At 38.7% G+C, this 16,372-nt stretch overlaps 1 protein-coding gene across 6 annotated transcripts in view; it reads right to left on the bottom strand.

Annotated features, from left to right (window-relative positions):
• Window positions 1–16,372, bottom strand: part of phf20l1 (PHD finger protein 20 like 1) — a 119,060-nt gene that overhangs the window by 53,949 nt on the left and 48,739 nt on the right. For 5 of the 6 annotated variants that reach the window (XM_048528396.2, XM_048528400.2, XM_048528397.2 and 2 more), the window contains 3 exons: window positions 11,558–11,828; window positions 10,683–10,871; window positions 2,981–3,175 (listed from right to left, as the gene is read on the bottom strand). In XM_048528396.2, coding sequence (XP_048384353.1) covers window positions 2,981–3,175; window positions 10,683–10,871; window positions 11,558–11,828 — 655 coding nt within the window. The remainder of the gene's footprint in view (window positions 1–2,980; window positions 3,176–10,682; window positions 10,872–11,557; window positions 11,829–16,372) is intronic. The other variant, XM_048528398.2, reaches the window with a different exon arrangement.

Raw genomic sequence — 16,372 nt, 5'->3', positions numbered from 1 at the left:
TCTGAAGCAATGGGTTCTACAGATTCACCATTCTTTAGTGAAGAAATTCCTCCTCACCACGAACAGTAGGTCTGGCGCAGTGCATAGCTAGGTATGTATGTATCCTGCAAAAGCTCAATAAGCTGCATGGACTTCATTTTTAAACGTTTTCTACACCTCTAGTATTTTAGTTTGCCTTTGAGAATTGGAAAAGTCAGTCATCAACACCAGCCAATTATGACTCAAACGTATTAACCTGGGCAGACCATTGTGTAAAAGAACTGGACTGACTTCCCACTTACAGATGCTCTTAACAGGATCCAGAAGCCTTCCTACTGGCAGCCAAGATTTTCTGCCTTGAATCATTAGCAAACATAAATATACATGAGGGGAAAAATATGTATTTTAACTTAAAAGCCATTTTTCAGCAGAATTTTTAAATCAAAAACTGACATTAAGTGCCTCCAAATGCATTTGAAGGCATGTTCCAGAGAAGATCATACAAACAGTTGGATTTTGTCCCTACTGACCAGTTTCCAGTGCAATATCTTGAATCTCTAATGAATTAAACATGGGACGCTAAGGTATTAACTTCAAACCCTTCCTCATGAAGTAAATCTTAACAATAAACACCAGGCACAAAGGATATGGAGGCCCTCGAGATCACAGAGCTTTCAGCAAGTTTCTTAGACTATGTTAAAAATATAAAACAGACAAGTAGAATATAACAGCGTGGATGGAACGAGTGATATTGTTCAAAGCAAACCCAGCTGGATCGATAAAGACAAAACAACCACAGAACATTATAAGTTGCAGACTTGCAGGGGCATAATTTGGGAAGTTAAATGAAAATCTATTAAACCATTTATGTCTCTGCAAGGAAGAACTCATTAGGGAGGAGATGGATACATTGGTCTTGTGGACTTGCATCGAAATTTTAAATCACGCTCTATACAATTAACTAAAGATTCCAATGTGCATAAAAGCATTGACAGGTATGACACTGGGACTTAAAGAGTTACATTATGGAAATAGAATGAATAATGACTTGTGGTTCCTCCAAGTATTTTTAAAAAAGATGATCTGACCAAGGTGTTTAAAATACTAGATAGGCTAGAAACAGAAAGACTATTTCCTCTGGTATTGGAAATCAAGTGACCATAATTTAGAATTGGTGCAAGACCATTCAAGAGTGATAAATGAAAGAAATCTTTCCTATAAAAGATTACACAATTCTGGAACTTCATTCTAATCCCTTGCTAAATAAAAAGGATGCAAGTTTTAGGGATAATTGGAATTTTTAGAACTCACGCTCTTATATTAGGTAAGGGCATTGAAAGAAGTAGAGTTAAGGTGGAAAAATGAAGTTTAAATACATATAAGTCATGATCAATTGAACGATAGAACAGGTTTGAAGGGCTGAATGGCCTGTACCTAATTTCCTATCAAGGACAGTTTTATCATGATAAATTGCAAAAATAATCTGCTTTAAGACATAAAATAATTCCCAAAAGAAATAAAGCATTCTATTTACCACAATTTACCTCACCCCCTCTCCACTCCCAAAAACAATTAAATATTTTACAATTAAAATTCTAGTTGTAAAATACCACCCAGCATTTCAATCCAAATACTGCCTGTCTTGCACTACTGTTAATGGTTTACTGTCAATGGTTCTGAACCAAGACACTGTATAAAGACGAAAAAGGAAAGCCCAAATTGTGTCCAAAATGCAGAGTTTCCCTTAAAGCTAGGGGCTTCCCTCAATTCATTTTCCCAGTCAGTAACTGAGTGACTTTAACTAAGAAATACACAGGCTCAATATTTGTTTCACAATGGCAGCAGAGCTGTCAAAACCAGACTCAGAGTCTGAGTTGGAGGTGAGGAATGAGGATGATTGAACTGATCAACATTTACAGCTCTCGCCTAACATGCAAGCTTGGCCATGCTGAGAACAAAATCAGAGGCAGATAGCTTACTAACTTTTGTTAATGACTAACTCAATTAATAACTAACAGGCTGAGATAGCCAATATCAACACATCTATAAAAAGATGAGTAAGACTGGAAGAGATAAGAGGGGACAAGATATGTTAAACAGAAGTAGCTGATCTGCAATAGTAGATTTCTTGTATTGTAACTTTTAAATGTCTGATTTCCATTAACATATCTTTCACACCATAAATGTAGAACACAGTGAAGTATTTTTATCTTCTGTGGAAAGGAAGTTTACCCATATCGTATATCACCAAATACATTAGCACAAGGATAAAACATTCTTAAAAATCACCTTCATGCACATAAACTACACCATAAAAGGCATCTCAGTGAATTTTGCAATGCAATATAATCTATAACTAAATGGAACCAATCTGGCTTTAGGCTTTCAACTCTTGATTTATGATTTCAGTTCATCAACAAGACGACTATTATGGGGATGTGATGCTCCTCAATTTTTCTCAGCATCTCCAAGCAATCATTAATGTCCTAAATTTGATTGTTGGCTCTACATTTTGTTCGTCACTATTCACACGTGAACCCTGACAGAAAAGGTAATGGTAAAATTGCCATAGCTCTACCAAACCATACAGCTGCTCTCTAAGAGCAACAGAAGACTAGTGATGGGTAAAGTTGAGGACCAGCATTCTTTAGACAAGGCAAAGAGGTTGAGAAGACAAGTCATTTATAGTAACCTCAGCTGATAAAGGAATTGACCCGATGCTGTTGGCATGACTCTGCATCACAAACTATCTGTCCAGCCAATTGGGTTAACCAACCCCTGACACATCTGCCCAAACCAAATCAGCAGATGAAGTATAATTTGGGTGTATCAGCGCATTTTGCTCTCCTTTCCAAAATTTGTACATATTCAACGTTTTCTTTTATCCTCGGCCAAGACCGGCCAAACTGATGTAAAATTCCTTGTGAATTTCATCTGAACTACCAACACCATCCCCAAGCTGTCATAAACAACTCATTTACTAGCAGGAACTAATACCAACCTGATGAAGAGGACGCCACGCTCACATCAGTTATTACTTTAGAATGAGGTTTCATTGTTTGTTCTTTTCCAGGCAGTTGAAGAGAAGAAACAGATGCTGAAGTTTTGTGCCTGGAATGCTGGGAGAGGTCAAGAGGCACCAAGTCACTGATCTCAAAGGAATTAGTTTCTCTAGGCAACTGGTAACCATCAGAATCTGAACCAAAACAGAAACAGCATAAATTAATGATGATGTAGGATTCCCAGCAGAATGCTTATGTAGTACTAAGTACACTTTGCAAATTGATAATAATTATTGTCTTTTCAAACAATGTACTAAGTATGACAGCCTGAAAAAAGTTCCACTCCAAAAATACTCAGTAGCAAATAATGAGCAACTATATAAGTGTAAGTATTAGAACAATTCATAAGAACCAGCTAAATAGAGACACCATCTCACAATGTACAGCAGTACCAAGTCAGTCTACACAGCATAGTAGCCTAACAGTTGGAGATGTGCAAATCTGAATCTATACTCAACAAAGAAGTCTGTAGCTGCGTGGTAAAAGGCAACCCTGAAATTCAACGTATGGAAAGAAAAACACCGAAATTACATGAAATTCTGAGTCAGCATCTGGGAATTTAAAAAAAATGTTAGCAGTTTAGGCAGATAATTCCAACAGATTGTTCCATCTGAATCACTATCGTTTCTACACTGACCACGTCAAATGTTTCCAGCATTTCATTATTCCAGCTTTCCAACAATTTTATTTTTCCCTTTACCAAACTCCTAACATTGGCGCCAACTGTTTGTTGCTGCAACAGAATGTTGTTCTCTAGATAATATCTTCCGAAAACATGTCAATCTAGATGAGACACGTGATCAAGCCGTGACTGTGAAGGATTCAAACAGCAAAGTGTATTTTTGAAATGGAAATCAGTCCAATTCATCCTACAATCTAATGGAATTTGGGTAACCTTCCACGTGTACTGTAACGACATTGATGTATTGAACACAAAAAGCTAAGTTTCCTTTTGCACGCCCATATTTCTTTCCTACAATACCTCTAATATCACAATAAAATGAAATTAATCTCTTTTTTCCACAGCCATATCTGAAGACCCTGTTATTATCAACATTCCTGAAAAAGCTTGCATGGAAAAAGACTTTGCACTCATAATTATTTGTCTCTTATACATCCATGTGTGCAGATTTTTGCTGGGTGAAATCAGGTTGATTACATAACCTATATATCATTGGCTGTAAAGCACCCTGAGTTGTCATCTTTGCTATTCTTAACAATGTTACTTGTGACTGTAACATATTGAATTCCTTACTTTCTTCAGCCTCTTCTACAATATTTAGACTTTTAAAATTGCAACCTTGGTGCTACCAATTCACTTCTGAATGCTTTACCTGCTCATCACTTCATGTTTGCTTCTCAAGATGAAGAAAAATTGTACATGTCAGCCACACAGGAGCATTTCCTCGACATTACTGTGCAGTCTGAGAATTCTCTTTAAGAGTAAAAACTATATCCATACTCATAGACAGCAATAAATACAAAGCACATTAGATATCCAGCAAATCGCTAAATATTATACAATGAAGAATAAAACTAAATTTCCAAATCAAGTACTCTAAAACTGAGAGTTCTCTCTTGACTTTATTTAAAACACTTTAGATGAACAATGCCAGAGTTCTTGTGCAATTACATGCTGGATTCCTATTTGTAATCACTTAACTCTCATTGCAGTTTGATAAATTTTGCCTTCTTCCGTGTAAACTTTCACCACAAAACTCATAAATCCCTCCTTTGGAACAACAGCAGTCGTCAATTCCAAATATTTTGCATCCATGAGTGTATCTTAATCTCAAGTGCCTTTGTTTATCAGTATTTTTTTAAATGAAGGCTCACAACCAAAATAATAATCTCTTCCAGGTACTGATTTACCCTGCTACAGATTTCCACCATTTTGTTATGATTTTAGATGTCTATAATTTCTTGGGTTTTTAAAGAGAACCACCTGCTTTGGACAGCAGTATTATGACAGCTGAATCAGCATTATTGCAAAAAGGCTGTACACCGCAACATAATTGATCAGTGTTTATTAAAATGCAGTTTTGCTGATTCTGTTCTCACTTGCTTTTTCTGGAATTCTAATACCTGGTGTAGCACAAGTGAAGCATCATAGAAAGCTACCCTAAATTATACATGGAATAAACTGCATTCAATGGGATTAAGGACCAGCATAAATAAAGCTATGAGCATTCAGTTGAGCCAGACATATTCAGGGTTCGCTCTAGCTGCGAGTGAATTTGCCCCCCATAGACTTTTGAAGGCGCTGGTTCAAACTGGATCATGAATCCACTAGCATTTGACCATAACTGGCCAGTCACCACACATTATTGAAGGGGCACTTTTACCCGTGACATTACTCGACATCCATAAGTATGCTTTCCAACAAATGGAACTGGATGAGAATCAAAACCAGGATGCAGGTTGATTTGTTCTCCTGACAAAGTGCTGTAAACTACTCTAAACGCTACTTAGGTCAAGATTAGCTTACTCAACATGTCAGCTCAGTTACACTAGATACTGCATGCATCCATTATGCTATCAGAACTACCTCTGTTGAAATAATGTTGTTTCACCTCTGTTGTATCAACTTGTACTTTTTTTTTGAAAAAGATAGATAAATTCAAAATATACATGGTAAACTAATTATTTCCACAGACAACGAACTACGTATAAAGTGTAAAACAGCAACTACAATGCAAATGTTATTCATTGGCTGAAAGCGTTTTTGGACATCTCAGGGACAATGAATACAAAATAAACACAAGTTTGTTTCTTCACAAAACATCAATGTCTGCCAACAAATTTTTGTAACCTAAAAAAAGTGACAAAAAAAACCTCAATTTCAGCTATTTTAACCTTGAATGAAAACCACATCTTTTTTAGCAACTAGATTCATGCTCCACTGGCAGTTCTTCCTTGATATCACCCAGAACGCAAGAAATATCAAGGGACTTGGATGATATTACAAATCAACATGGAGTGTGGTTTGGGGTGGGGGTGGGGGTATGAAAGAGATCTGAAGGGGTATGCAATTTATCATACTTCAAGATTAGATAAATTTCAGCCCAATTCATTGCTGACATATCTTCAGTTTCTACAGTCTACCATTACAAATCTGAGCATACTTAATCCACAACCATTTCAGCTATTCATTGCTAGTTTTGTCAGAAACCAATCCAGCTTTACCAGACCTTGTTCTCCAACTACTCCATGATCATACTAGAAAGCAAAGATTATCCTAATCTCCTTTCTTTACTACCTTTCTAAACTGTCTCAATCATACTACATCTTAAAAGTTCAAAGAGCTTATGGTTTCTTTAAATCATGAGAGACCATTATAGATAGAAAAGTCTTCAGTGAGGAGGATGTACTGTAAAATTGATTGTTTGGGTGAATTGCTGATTGTTATGCTGCTCTGTGTATTTGCCTGTTTTCCTTGTCCCCACAATGCCAGTCCCTCCTATACTTTCTGGACTATACCAGAAATTTGAATCCACCTCGGAGCTGACAGATAAAGTGCATCTCCTGCATCCACAATCACATTCAAACCAAAACCATTCAACTTCAGTCCTTACCAAGCTTGTGGTCTCCCCTCTCAGTCTTTCCTCGTCTGGTTTGGAATCAGTTTTCCTCAAGCTTCTTTGAAATATTTGAGTGTTTTATGTTGGCAGCTCAATACGGGTGTGTATCTTAACCACCTCATTGATGTAAGTACTTTCTCTGGCGCCAAAGGAACACTTGCATTTTCTGCACTGGTGCAGATAACCCCAAAAAGTTTTCTTGTCCAAGTCAAATAAATTTTGCCCAGCAACCCCATTTACTACAGATTTCCCACAACCCAACCTTCTGTAGATGTTTGGAAACTGCTCTCATACCAAAGGGTGCTTCCAGTCGCGATTCCTAAATCAATGGAATACAAAACATTCTTGACGGTTTAATTTTCCTCTAAACTCTAGCCTTCAAAAACACTTCCCCAACTGCCAGCTTTTAGTTATACACTGAAATACTATTATGGTCATTACTCCCAAATTTTCCTCCAATGGTCTTCCTCTGGTATACCCTCTCCATTTCATAGGACCTGTCTCATACTTGCCTTCCCCATGAAAAGCAATTAAAACCAAGAAATCAAGCTTAATATATTCAAATCAACACTAGTTTGTTTCCCTTGATTTTAACAGTGCTGCTTCGCCTGGTAGGCCAGTCATTCAATCAGGTTTCTGAATTTTAAGAAAACTTTCAATGCATTGTAAAATTCACAGAAGACGTTTTAAGCAAGAGAAAAGGCAGACAAGTCTAATTACCAGAAGGCCAAACAAAGAACTTAAAAAGGTTACATTCATCTGAATCAAAAAGAATGATTCCAATTTTGACACACTGTACAATAAATGCTAGTCCAGCCAGCGTCGCCCTTATCTTATGAGCAAGTGAAAAAATATGAAATTCAAAGGTTGGGAATATTTCAGTTAAAAAACCTGATGATGCTGCAGTTCCTGTCAGATAGCTCAACTAAAGCTTTTAGTCACACATCATGAAAGATGGAAACCACCTTGTGTCAAAATCAGAAATCTAACAACAGAAACAACGCCCACACCATAGTCAGACTGAGTCTGAAAAAGAAAGCATGCTTATAAATGCCTGAAAATAAATTTAAGGCTGACTAATTTTTTTATACATATTTTGTTATGGCTGAGAGATTCGAGGGCCTTTTGATCTGGTTGCTGCCCATATCTTCTCAGTCATATGCCCCGGGCCCACTTTGAGTGTGATAGCATTCTGTTTGTGTATGCCACCAGTGTAAAAGGGGAAAAAAAAAGTAAATATTTCCCTTAAAGGGAACCAATTTTTTTTTAAACCAGCCCTTTAGAAAAGGCTCGTTAGGATTACCACGAAAGTAAGTTTTAAATCAGTGCTGGAAAGTTGTAACAAATGAAAGGGATGTACACAGATATCTTCATTCTTGAGTTAGTTTTATTCATGTCATTAACAACAAGGAAATGGAATGTTGGATGTCAAATTTTTACAATTTTTTTTCCTTATGAGCTTTTCCAGGAGAGTTTACTCAGTGTTCTAACATTCCTCACTGATTCTAAACCTGAATACAGAATTCCAAGTGTTGCAAGATTTTCAGATATGTCAGGGAACATGTTTAGAATGTTAGGGCTTTAGACCTGGGTTTTGATGGCACCACTTCCAAGGGGCTTAAACAGCATGATTGCACTTTCAGCAGATTGTACTATGTGACTACGTAATATAAATGAGTTGTTTGAGCAAAAATGCTTTAAGAATGTGTAAACCATGGTAGGTTTCATTTGTGGAATCAGCAAGTGGGGATGGCATGGGTGGTTTCTCATTCCTATATTCCTATTTAACTTGACAATTTAAAGTCCCAATGGTCTTACCACTACACTTATGACAAAACATTCCTCTTCAAAGGAAGAGGAAGAACTAAGTCACAGTTGGGGAGCAGACATTTTAAGAGACCAAGAACCCTGATGTTGAAGCCATCCTTGTGACTGCCAGTATGCATCCCAAGTTTTGTCTTTAGAAATTTAGACATTATAGAGAAACCTTCAAACGTGAAATACTGTGTTGTAACGGTTAAACAGATGAGGAAAGCCTCAAGTTTTTAAACTAACAAAAAAAGACAAACAGCAAGAGTTCTGCAATCCAACATAGTCATAACTTTTATTTTTTTTCCTTTGTTTAGCAAGACAGTATTTTCCTCTTTTACAAAAAAAGTATAGCAGAAAAGTAATTAAAGTTTATAAAAATTCTTCATGAGGTAGTGCACTTGGCAGCAAGGCCCCCTACACTACACACAATTGGTCCCGATGCACAGATCCAGCAGTTTTCTTTCAGCAAATCATAACACTACCTCGTGATGGAATTTTTGAAAAATTGCTTTAAAAATGATGTACAACACATTGAAATAAGTTCCTTGACAAAACAACTTCCTCTTCTGCCACTAATATGATCAATAGCTTACATTGACTTGACGTCAAAGACATCATGCGACTCATAGCCCTCACGCACCGACATCAAATGGCACGACTGTAACATTGCTCAACAACATCAGAAAAGTACATTCAATTCAGGTAAATACCAATGGCATTGAGTGAGTTACAAGGCAGTTACACCAATCATAGGCTTCAGATCAGGGTTCATACTAGGAGTTTTACTCTTATTCCAAAGAGGAAAACAACATCTTTCATTCCCTCAGAGAAAAAAGCCTTTGGTTGCAAATAATCTTTTCATTGAAAGTTTCATCTTGTTTCCTCCCCTTCTCTACATATTTCATGTCCTATTTAGTTTAAAATAATATGTCCACTAAAAATGTTGCCATGGTAGATTGTATGCATTCAGCTTAGAAGAAAGCAAGGTATGGGGAAAAACAAACAACTTTGAAGCAAATCCACTGTCCCAATCAAGCATCTCAGTATCAACAGCAACAAGGACATGATTAACACAAAACTAAGAAACAGTGCTAGGCACAGAAGCTGAAGAACCTAAGAACGCAAAGAAATATTAAAGCTTCCAAATAAAAGGGATTTAATTTAAAAAGTGTAAACACAAACAGAATACTCCATCCTAAGCACTTTTGGGTAGTAATGATTTAAAAAAAGCAATCCTGGTTCATGTTATCTGAGCGTCTCCAGTTGTGCAAGTATTCTTCCAGCTCACTCTGAGCCATCTTACTCTCATCTGACAGCCATTCTATTTTCAATATTGAAAATGGTGCGGCTGCTTCTTTTTTTTGGCGGGGGGGGGGGGGGGGGGGGAATAGATTTAAAAAATTGGCTACATTAGTTACTTCTAAAAATCAATTCCTTAGTTAATAAACAGCTGAAGAATTCATATCGATGCACAATGTTGTTAGTATTTAAAGGATAATGCAGGTGCTGTTCCTGGTTAATGATCAAATCAATACCTGCTTTGGTAGAATTTACATATTTGGTCCAGACTTTGATCAGTCACTCATTTAGCAAGAAAAAATACTTCCAAAATATCTCAAAATAGCAATTGAGATGTGCATCCTTTGATATTTTACAGTTTTAGAGACATGCCAAAGTACACTGCCTAAGCCAGATACTGCCACTTGCTCAGATTACAGTCAATTAAAAACTTCCAAATTCAATGATTTGAGACTATTGACTCCCTGGCAATTTTTGACACCACAAGAACTTCTCTAATCACAAATGATCACACAACAGCAAGACTATTTTAACTAAACAATCAACAGCTCCTGATGATCAATAGAAAGTGTCATGTTGACACTCAAAAGTACTTCAGCTCCAGTGCAGCTATGCTGCTGAGCACGTTTTGCTTAACAAAATTTCACAGCCAGACTGATGCCACTTACACTCCACCCCCTCTGCCATTTCAATAAAAAAATATATATTCAAGGTATAAAATTTTAAAAGGTAAAATATTCTCAAACAGTAACCGCAGCATGAGCAGAATGTAGGTCAGGCTTCCAAGTGATATAGTATTTATCCAAAATACAATGAGTGATTGAGTAACACATGTGCATCTTGATCATCCTGTGCACTTTTATTTGGTTTAGAGAAATCCCTGCTGGATAAATACAATACGCAATGGAACTCAGATGTTCACCTATTAGGTAGTTAATTTTATTCTCACCCTCTGGTATGTTGCTGTCTGTCAGATTATTGGATTTGCCCGAATGTCCTGTCAAATCACTGGATGGAGAGGGTAAATACCCTTGGTCAGTGGGACCATCAATCCCTGCAGCATTTGCTAATCGTGCAGAGCGTCTCCTACGTTTGGATTTTTCTAACCAGGTGATCGGACTGCTGGGCTGAGAAGGGCCTTAGGGAAGAAGAGATGCTCAATTAGCTTTTTTAAAAAAAAAATTAGTTTTGGTATTTTGTTGTGGTAGCCTATTTTAATGTTAGCTTTTGAGAGTACTGTGCAATATAATGAAACAAACAGTTGTTTTCTACTCCTTTCAATCCATGCGGTTTTTGATGGAACTCTTTGTAAAATGGTTAGGATGGATGATAAGCTGGCTGTGTTAGGTTGACCACTAAAGAAAATTAACTTTAGCTGAGTGTTTGTTTTTTAAAAAGCAGTCATATTGAGGTTGATACAAAACTCAAAGTTAAGAAATCAGATCTGTTTCCTTCATGAACAAAATCTTTGAATTAAAGCCAGGCTTCTATTTTCCATCAGCTGTGTGCATTTATGTTGAGTGCATTTTTCTTTTTAACCTTAGTAGGAACCATGATCTCAGCATCTATGGTGCAGCCTAACCCATGAGCAGTAAAGTGGAGGAACTTGCATGCATTACATCACTTACTAAAATTACGGGAAAAAAAAATCAAAGGAAAGGTTTACGAAACTAAACATGCTGACATACCTGAAAATACCAGTTTACATGTGGTTTTCAAAAAAACTTCATAATTTTTTCAACACAATTAACAGCCACAACTAGAAGCTAAGTAGCTTTTTGTTTAAAACCCCTCTAGGCAAGACTCACTAAGCAACGCACTAACCAGTCTGAGGGATATCTGAAGGTGGTGGTGGTGGGGGTAATGTCTGAGGAAATTCTATATTGTGCAACTCCTTGCCCTGAGGTACAGTTGGGGGAGGAGAAGGATCTGAAGCTTCTATATTCCCAGATGGCTCCTCAGGCTTTGTTTTCTGTATTCGGAGTTTGGTCGAATGTGGAGATGAAAAAAATGGATCACTTTTTTGATTCAGAGTACAGGAGTCTTCACTGCTCACTTCAGTCTTCAGCTGGTCAGTGGTATAAGAAGGTGACAGCTAGATAAAAGTAAAAGGAGACCAGTTGGTATACTGATAATCTACTGGGAATAAAATCAATAGTATTTGTACCCTGAAGACACTCATTTTTATAATCAAAAGCAACAAATCAAGTTAAAAATTTAAATCTAAACACAATATATGTTTTGTGATTTCACACAGGTTATAAAATGACTATTATCCCATTCCTTACCCTGGCATTAACAATCAATATTTAAATAATAAAGTTGGTTAAAACAACACCTCAAGAAACACTTCTAGATCATATGCTATTTCTAATCCCAACTTTAATCTGTATTCTACAGCAACTAAAATTGCAAATTGGGTGGAGACTAAAGTTAACTTTATGCTTCTGAATGACTCATGACCTTACTTGTCTCTCCAATTTCTCATATCCAATTAACAAATTTCAGTTCCATGGCATGCAAATCTCTTAATTGAGAATGTGCAGAAATGTTCTGAATTCCATTTAGGGTAGTATGGATTTCACTCCCTATTGTGAGAGATCACGTATTTTTTCTTCTTTGTGATGATAAACAAAGGAAGCTGGACTGCCAAACTGAAATAGCATGATTTTCAAGTTGCAAAACTTTCATGTGCTGCATATTTTTTGGGCTGTGCAATACTATGTTGTTTTGAAGCAGCGAGATGAATAACTTAGGCCAAGTATGTCAAGAAAATTCTCTGATTAGCTGAATTGTAGAATATTAAGAGCTGTAAATGCTCCGGAGACAGAAAGAGAAACATTCAGAGTCTGCAATCAAAGCTTTCATCCCTCCAACCCTCTTCATGCAAGAATAACAGAAAATCTAAGAAAGTGCCAAAGAAAGACAACAAGATAAAGTCAAAGTCCACTGATCAACAATCAAACTTTAAACAAAACCATCTTCCAACAGACCAAAGTGAGAATCATCATTGCTAAAATCAAAACGGGACTGAGAGAAAGTCAGTTTTCACATTGCAGTCTAAGCTTTTAATCTTTAGAATGTGGTTTACTGACTATACTATTTTTACACTCACAATACAGGTTTTAATTCATTTGTCTGTCTCAATTATGATTGTGTGCATATTGAGGGGTTTAAAGAGGTAAACCTTTCTTTCAGGGATAATAGGAATTGCAGATGCTGGAGAATCCGAGACAGTAAGGCGTAGGGCTGGATGAACACAGCAGGCCAAGCAGCATCTTAGGAGCAAAAAAGCTGACATTTCGGGCCGAGACCCTTCATCAGAAATGGGGGAAGGGGAAGAGGGATCTGAAATAAATAGGGAGAGAGGGGCAGGCGGATTGAGGATGAAGAGAAGATAGGTGGCGAGGAGACAGACAAGTTAAAGAGGTGGGGATGGAGCCAGTAAAGGTGACGAGGTAGGGAGGAGATAGGTCAGTCCAGGGAGGGCAGACAGGTCAAGGGGGTTAAGGTTAGTAGGTAGGAAATGAGGGTGCGGCTTGAGGTGGAGAAAAAGGGGATAGGTGAGAGGAAGAACAGGTTAGGGAAGGCGGGAACAAGCTGGGCTGGTTTTGAGATGCAGTAGCTCTTGCAGTATCCATCTTTGATCCGCCTGCCCCTCTCTCCCTATTTGTTTCAGAGCCCTCTTCCCATCCCCCATTTCTAATGAAGGGTCTAGGCCTGAAACGTCAGCTTTCCTGTTCCTAAGATGCTGCTTGGTCTGCTGTGTTCATCCAGCTCTAGGCCGGTCTTTTGTTAAAATTAAATGTGCTATAGTAAATAGAGTTACTCTAATATTAAAATGACAAAACCCATTGTGCATTACTTTTGTCCTGAATAGCAGGCTGGTTTATATTTTTAGTGACATTATCCCAGTCTTTTTGTCTAACTTCATCCCAGCTCTTAAATTTTTAGGGTACAGACTCACTGATGCTGGTAACAGGGTAGGCCAGTCACACGTGCATTCTTCAAGCTAAACCTACATTGTGTTTAGCCAGAGAACTTGTTCAAATTTGACAGATCCCTCAAAGTGCACCTAATTCAGCTCTCAGTTGTGTAGGCAACCAGAAAGTGATCAGCATGAGGAATCTTGATTGCTGTTTCTGACATTCAGTGTCACACATCATCATGGTCGAACGTAGTATCCTAATTACTATTCCAATCAATCCCAAAACCTTCCACTCTATGACAGTGCTAAATTGGGTGACGGCCTGACAAATTCAGTATACCTTTATCTCCCTTTCTTTTCTATTTTAACCTCATTATCGAAATCTCACTTCCTCCTTGAAATACACAAACTGGCACACACAAAATCTGTGAATTTCAGATATCAGCCTGTCAGTCATATACCTCAATAAATAGCTGGTCAAATCAAACTGTTGGTTCCAATCAGCACGGTTTTTCTACCTCTGGCAAAAGTGTGGTATCAATTGAAATTTAGTATTTTCACTTTTGTCCTGATGACTGCAATATCAAAGGCTTAGGCAAATGTATCTCTTTTCAGAAATATTCATGAATCATTTATGCGAGTAACCTACTATGACCAAAATCTTTGTTTTCTAGCTGTAATAAAACTAAGATTTTACGACAAATAAATTTTTAGCATTTTTTCAACTTAAAACTTGCATTATCCGAACAAAACTGAAGTTATCTCCTAGAATGAGCCAAGCTGCTGCCATAGCAATGTGTCACTTAGCTTTGTGTCTCCTGACAGAGGTTTCTGTGCTAGTGAGATACCAGGTGCATGGACCAGAAGTCCCAATGGTTCGCAAACTCCAGCAAACACAACGTCCATTTGAACATTCGCAGTGGGCAACATGCCAGTTGTGCATGAACAGTGCATGCTCGCAAGCATTAGAAATTATACCCACAATGAGATGTGATTGGGCTACTGAAAATCATTTAAAATGTCGTAGATTGTCTTAAATGAGCATACAACTTGTAACTCTTAGAACAATCAGTTGGGTTTGCAGTGTGATGCATTTGCCCATTCTAGAAGCAATATACATTAATGCACAGGGCCCTGTAGGCAAAAGGAATTCTTACTGGCATTGCATCTTTCTCATTCTCAACTATTTACAGTTGGCCATTAATTCACCCGGACCATCTCCAACACATCCCACACCTTCCTAGACCTTTGTCTCCTTCTCAGACAAACACCTATAAGCTGATGTCCATTTCAAGCCTACCAACTCCCATCCACCTTCCTGCAAAAATTCCACCCCCTATTCCCAAATCCTTCGCCTCCGCCGCATCTGTTCCCAGGATGAGGCATTCCACTTCTGCACATCCCAGACGTCCTTGTTCAAGGACCGCAGCATCCCCCCACGCCCCCGCAGTGGTCAAGAGCGCCCTCGACCGTGTCTCCCGCATTTCCTGCACTTCATCCCAAAATAACGTCAAAAGAAAATCGGCCTAGTCCTCACATACCACCCCACCCACCAACCTCCGGATACAACGCATCATCCTCCGACACTTGCGCCATCTACAATCTGACCCCACCACCAGAGACATTATTCCAACCCCACCCTTGTCTGCCTTCTGGAATGACCAGTCACTCCACAGCTCCCTTGTCCGCTCCACACTCCCCTCCAGACACACCACACCCGACACTTTCTCCTGCAGCCGCAGGGAGCGCTACACTTGCCCCCACACCACCTCCCTCAACCCCATTCCAGGCCCCAAAATGACGTTCCACATCTAGCAGATATAGAGTTACATATAGAACATTACAGCACAGTACAGACCCTTCGGCCCTCAATGTTGTGCCGACCTGTCATACCGATCTCAAGCCCATCTAACCTACACTATTCCATGTACGTCCATATGTTTGTCCAATGATGACTTAAATGTACCTAAAGTTGGCGAATCTACTACCGTTGCAGGCAAAGCGTTCCATTCCCTTACTTCTGAGTAAAGAAACTACCTCTGACATCTGTCCTATATCTTTCACCACTCAATTTAAAGCTATGCCCCCTCATGCTCGCCGTCACCATCCTAGGAAAAAGGCATTCCCTATCTACCCTATCTAACCCTCTGATTATTTTATGTGTCTCAATTAAGTCACCTCCCAACCACCTTCTCTCTAACAAAAACAGCCTCAAGTCCCTCAGCCTTTCCTCATAAGACCTTCCCTCCATACTAGGCAACATCCTAGTCAATCTCCTCTGCACCCTCTCCAAAGCTTCCACATCCTTCCTATAAGGCGGTGACCAGAAATGTACGCAATACTCCAAGTGCGGCCGCACCAGAGTTTTGTACAGTCACTTGCACATTGCCAATGTGGTGTACTGCATCTGTTGTGGCTTCCCCTACACTGGCGAAACCGAGCGGAGGCTTGGGGACCGCTTTGCAAAACACCTATGCTCGGATCGCAATAAACAACTGCACCTCTCAGTCACGAACCATTTCAACTGCACCCCCCCCCGACCCCTTAGATGACATGTCCATCCTGAGCCTCCTGCAGTGTCATAATGATGCCACCCGTAGGTTGCAGGAACAGCAACTCATATTCCGCTTGGGAAACCTGCAGCCCAATGGTATCAATGGATTTCACCAGCTTCAAAACGTCCCCTCCTCCCAGTGCATCCCAAAACCAGC

Source organism: Stegostoma tigrinum, chromosome 5, assembly GCF_030684315.1.
Source record: "Stegostoma tigrinum isolate sSteTig4 chromosome 5, sSteTig4.hap1, whole genome shotgun sequence".
NCBI classification, from domain to species: Eukaryota; Metazoa; Chordata; class Chondrichthyes; order Orectolobiformes; family Stegostomatidae; genus Stegostoma; species Stegostoma tigrinum.
The sequence above is the reverse complement of the archived record's forward strand: the minus strand, read 5'-3'. Positions and strand labels throughout refer to the sequence as shown.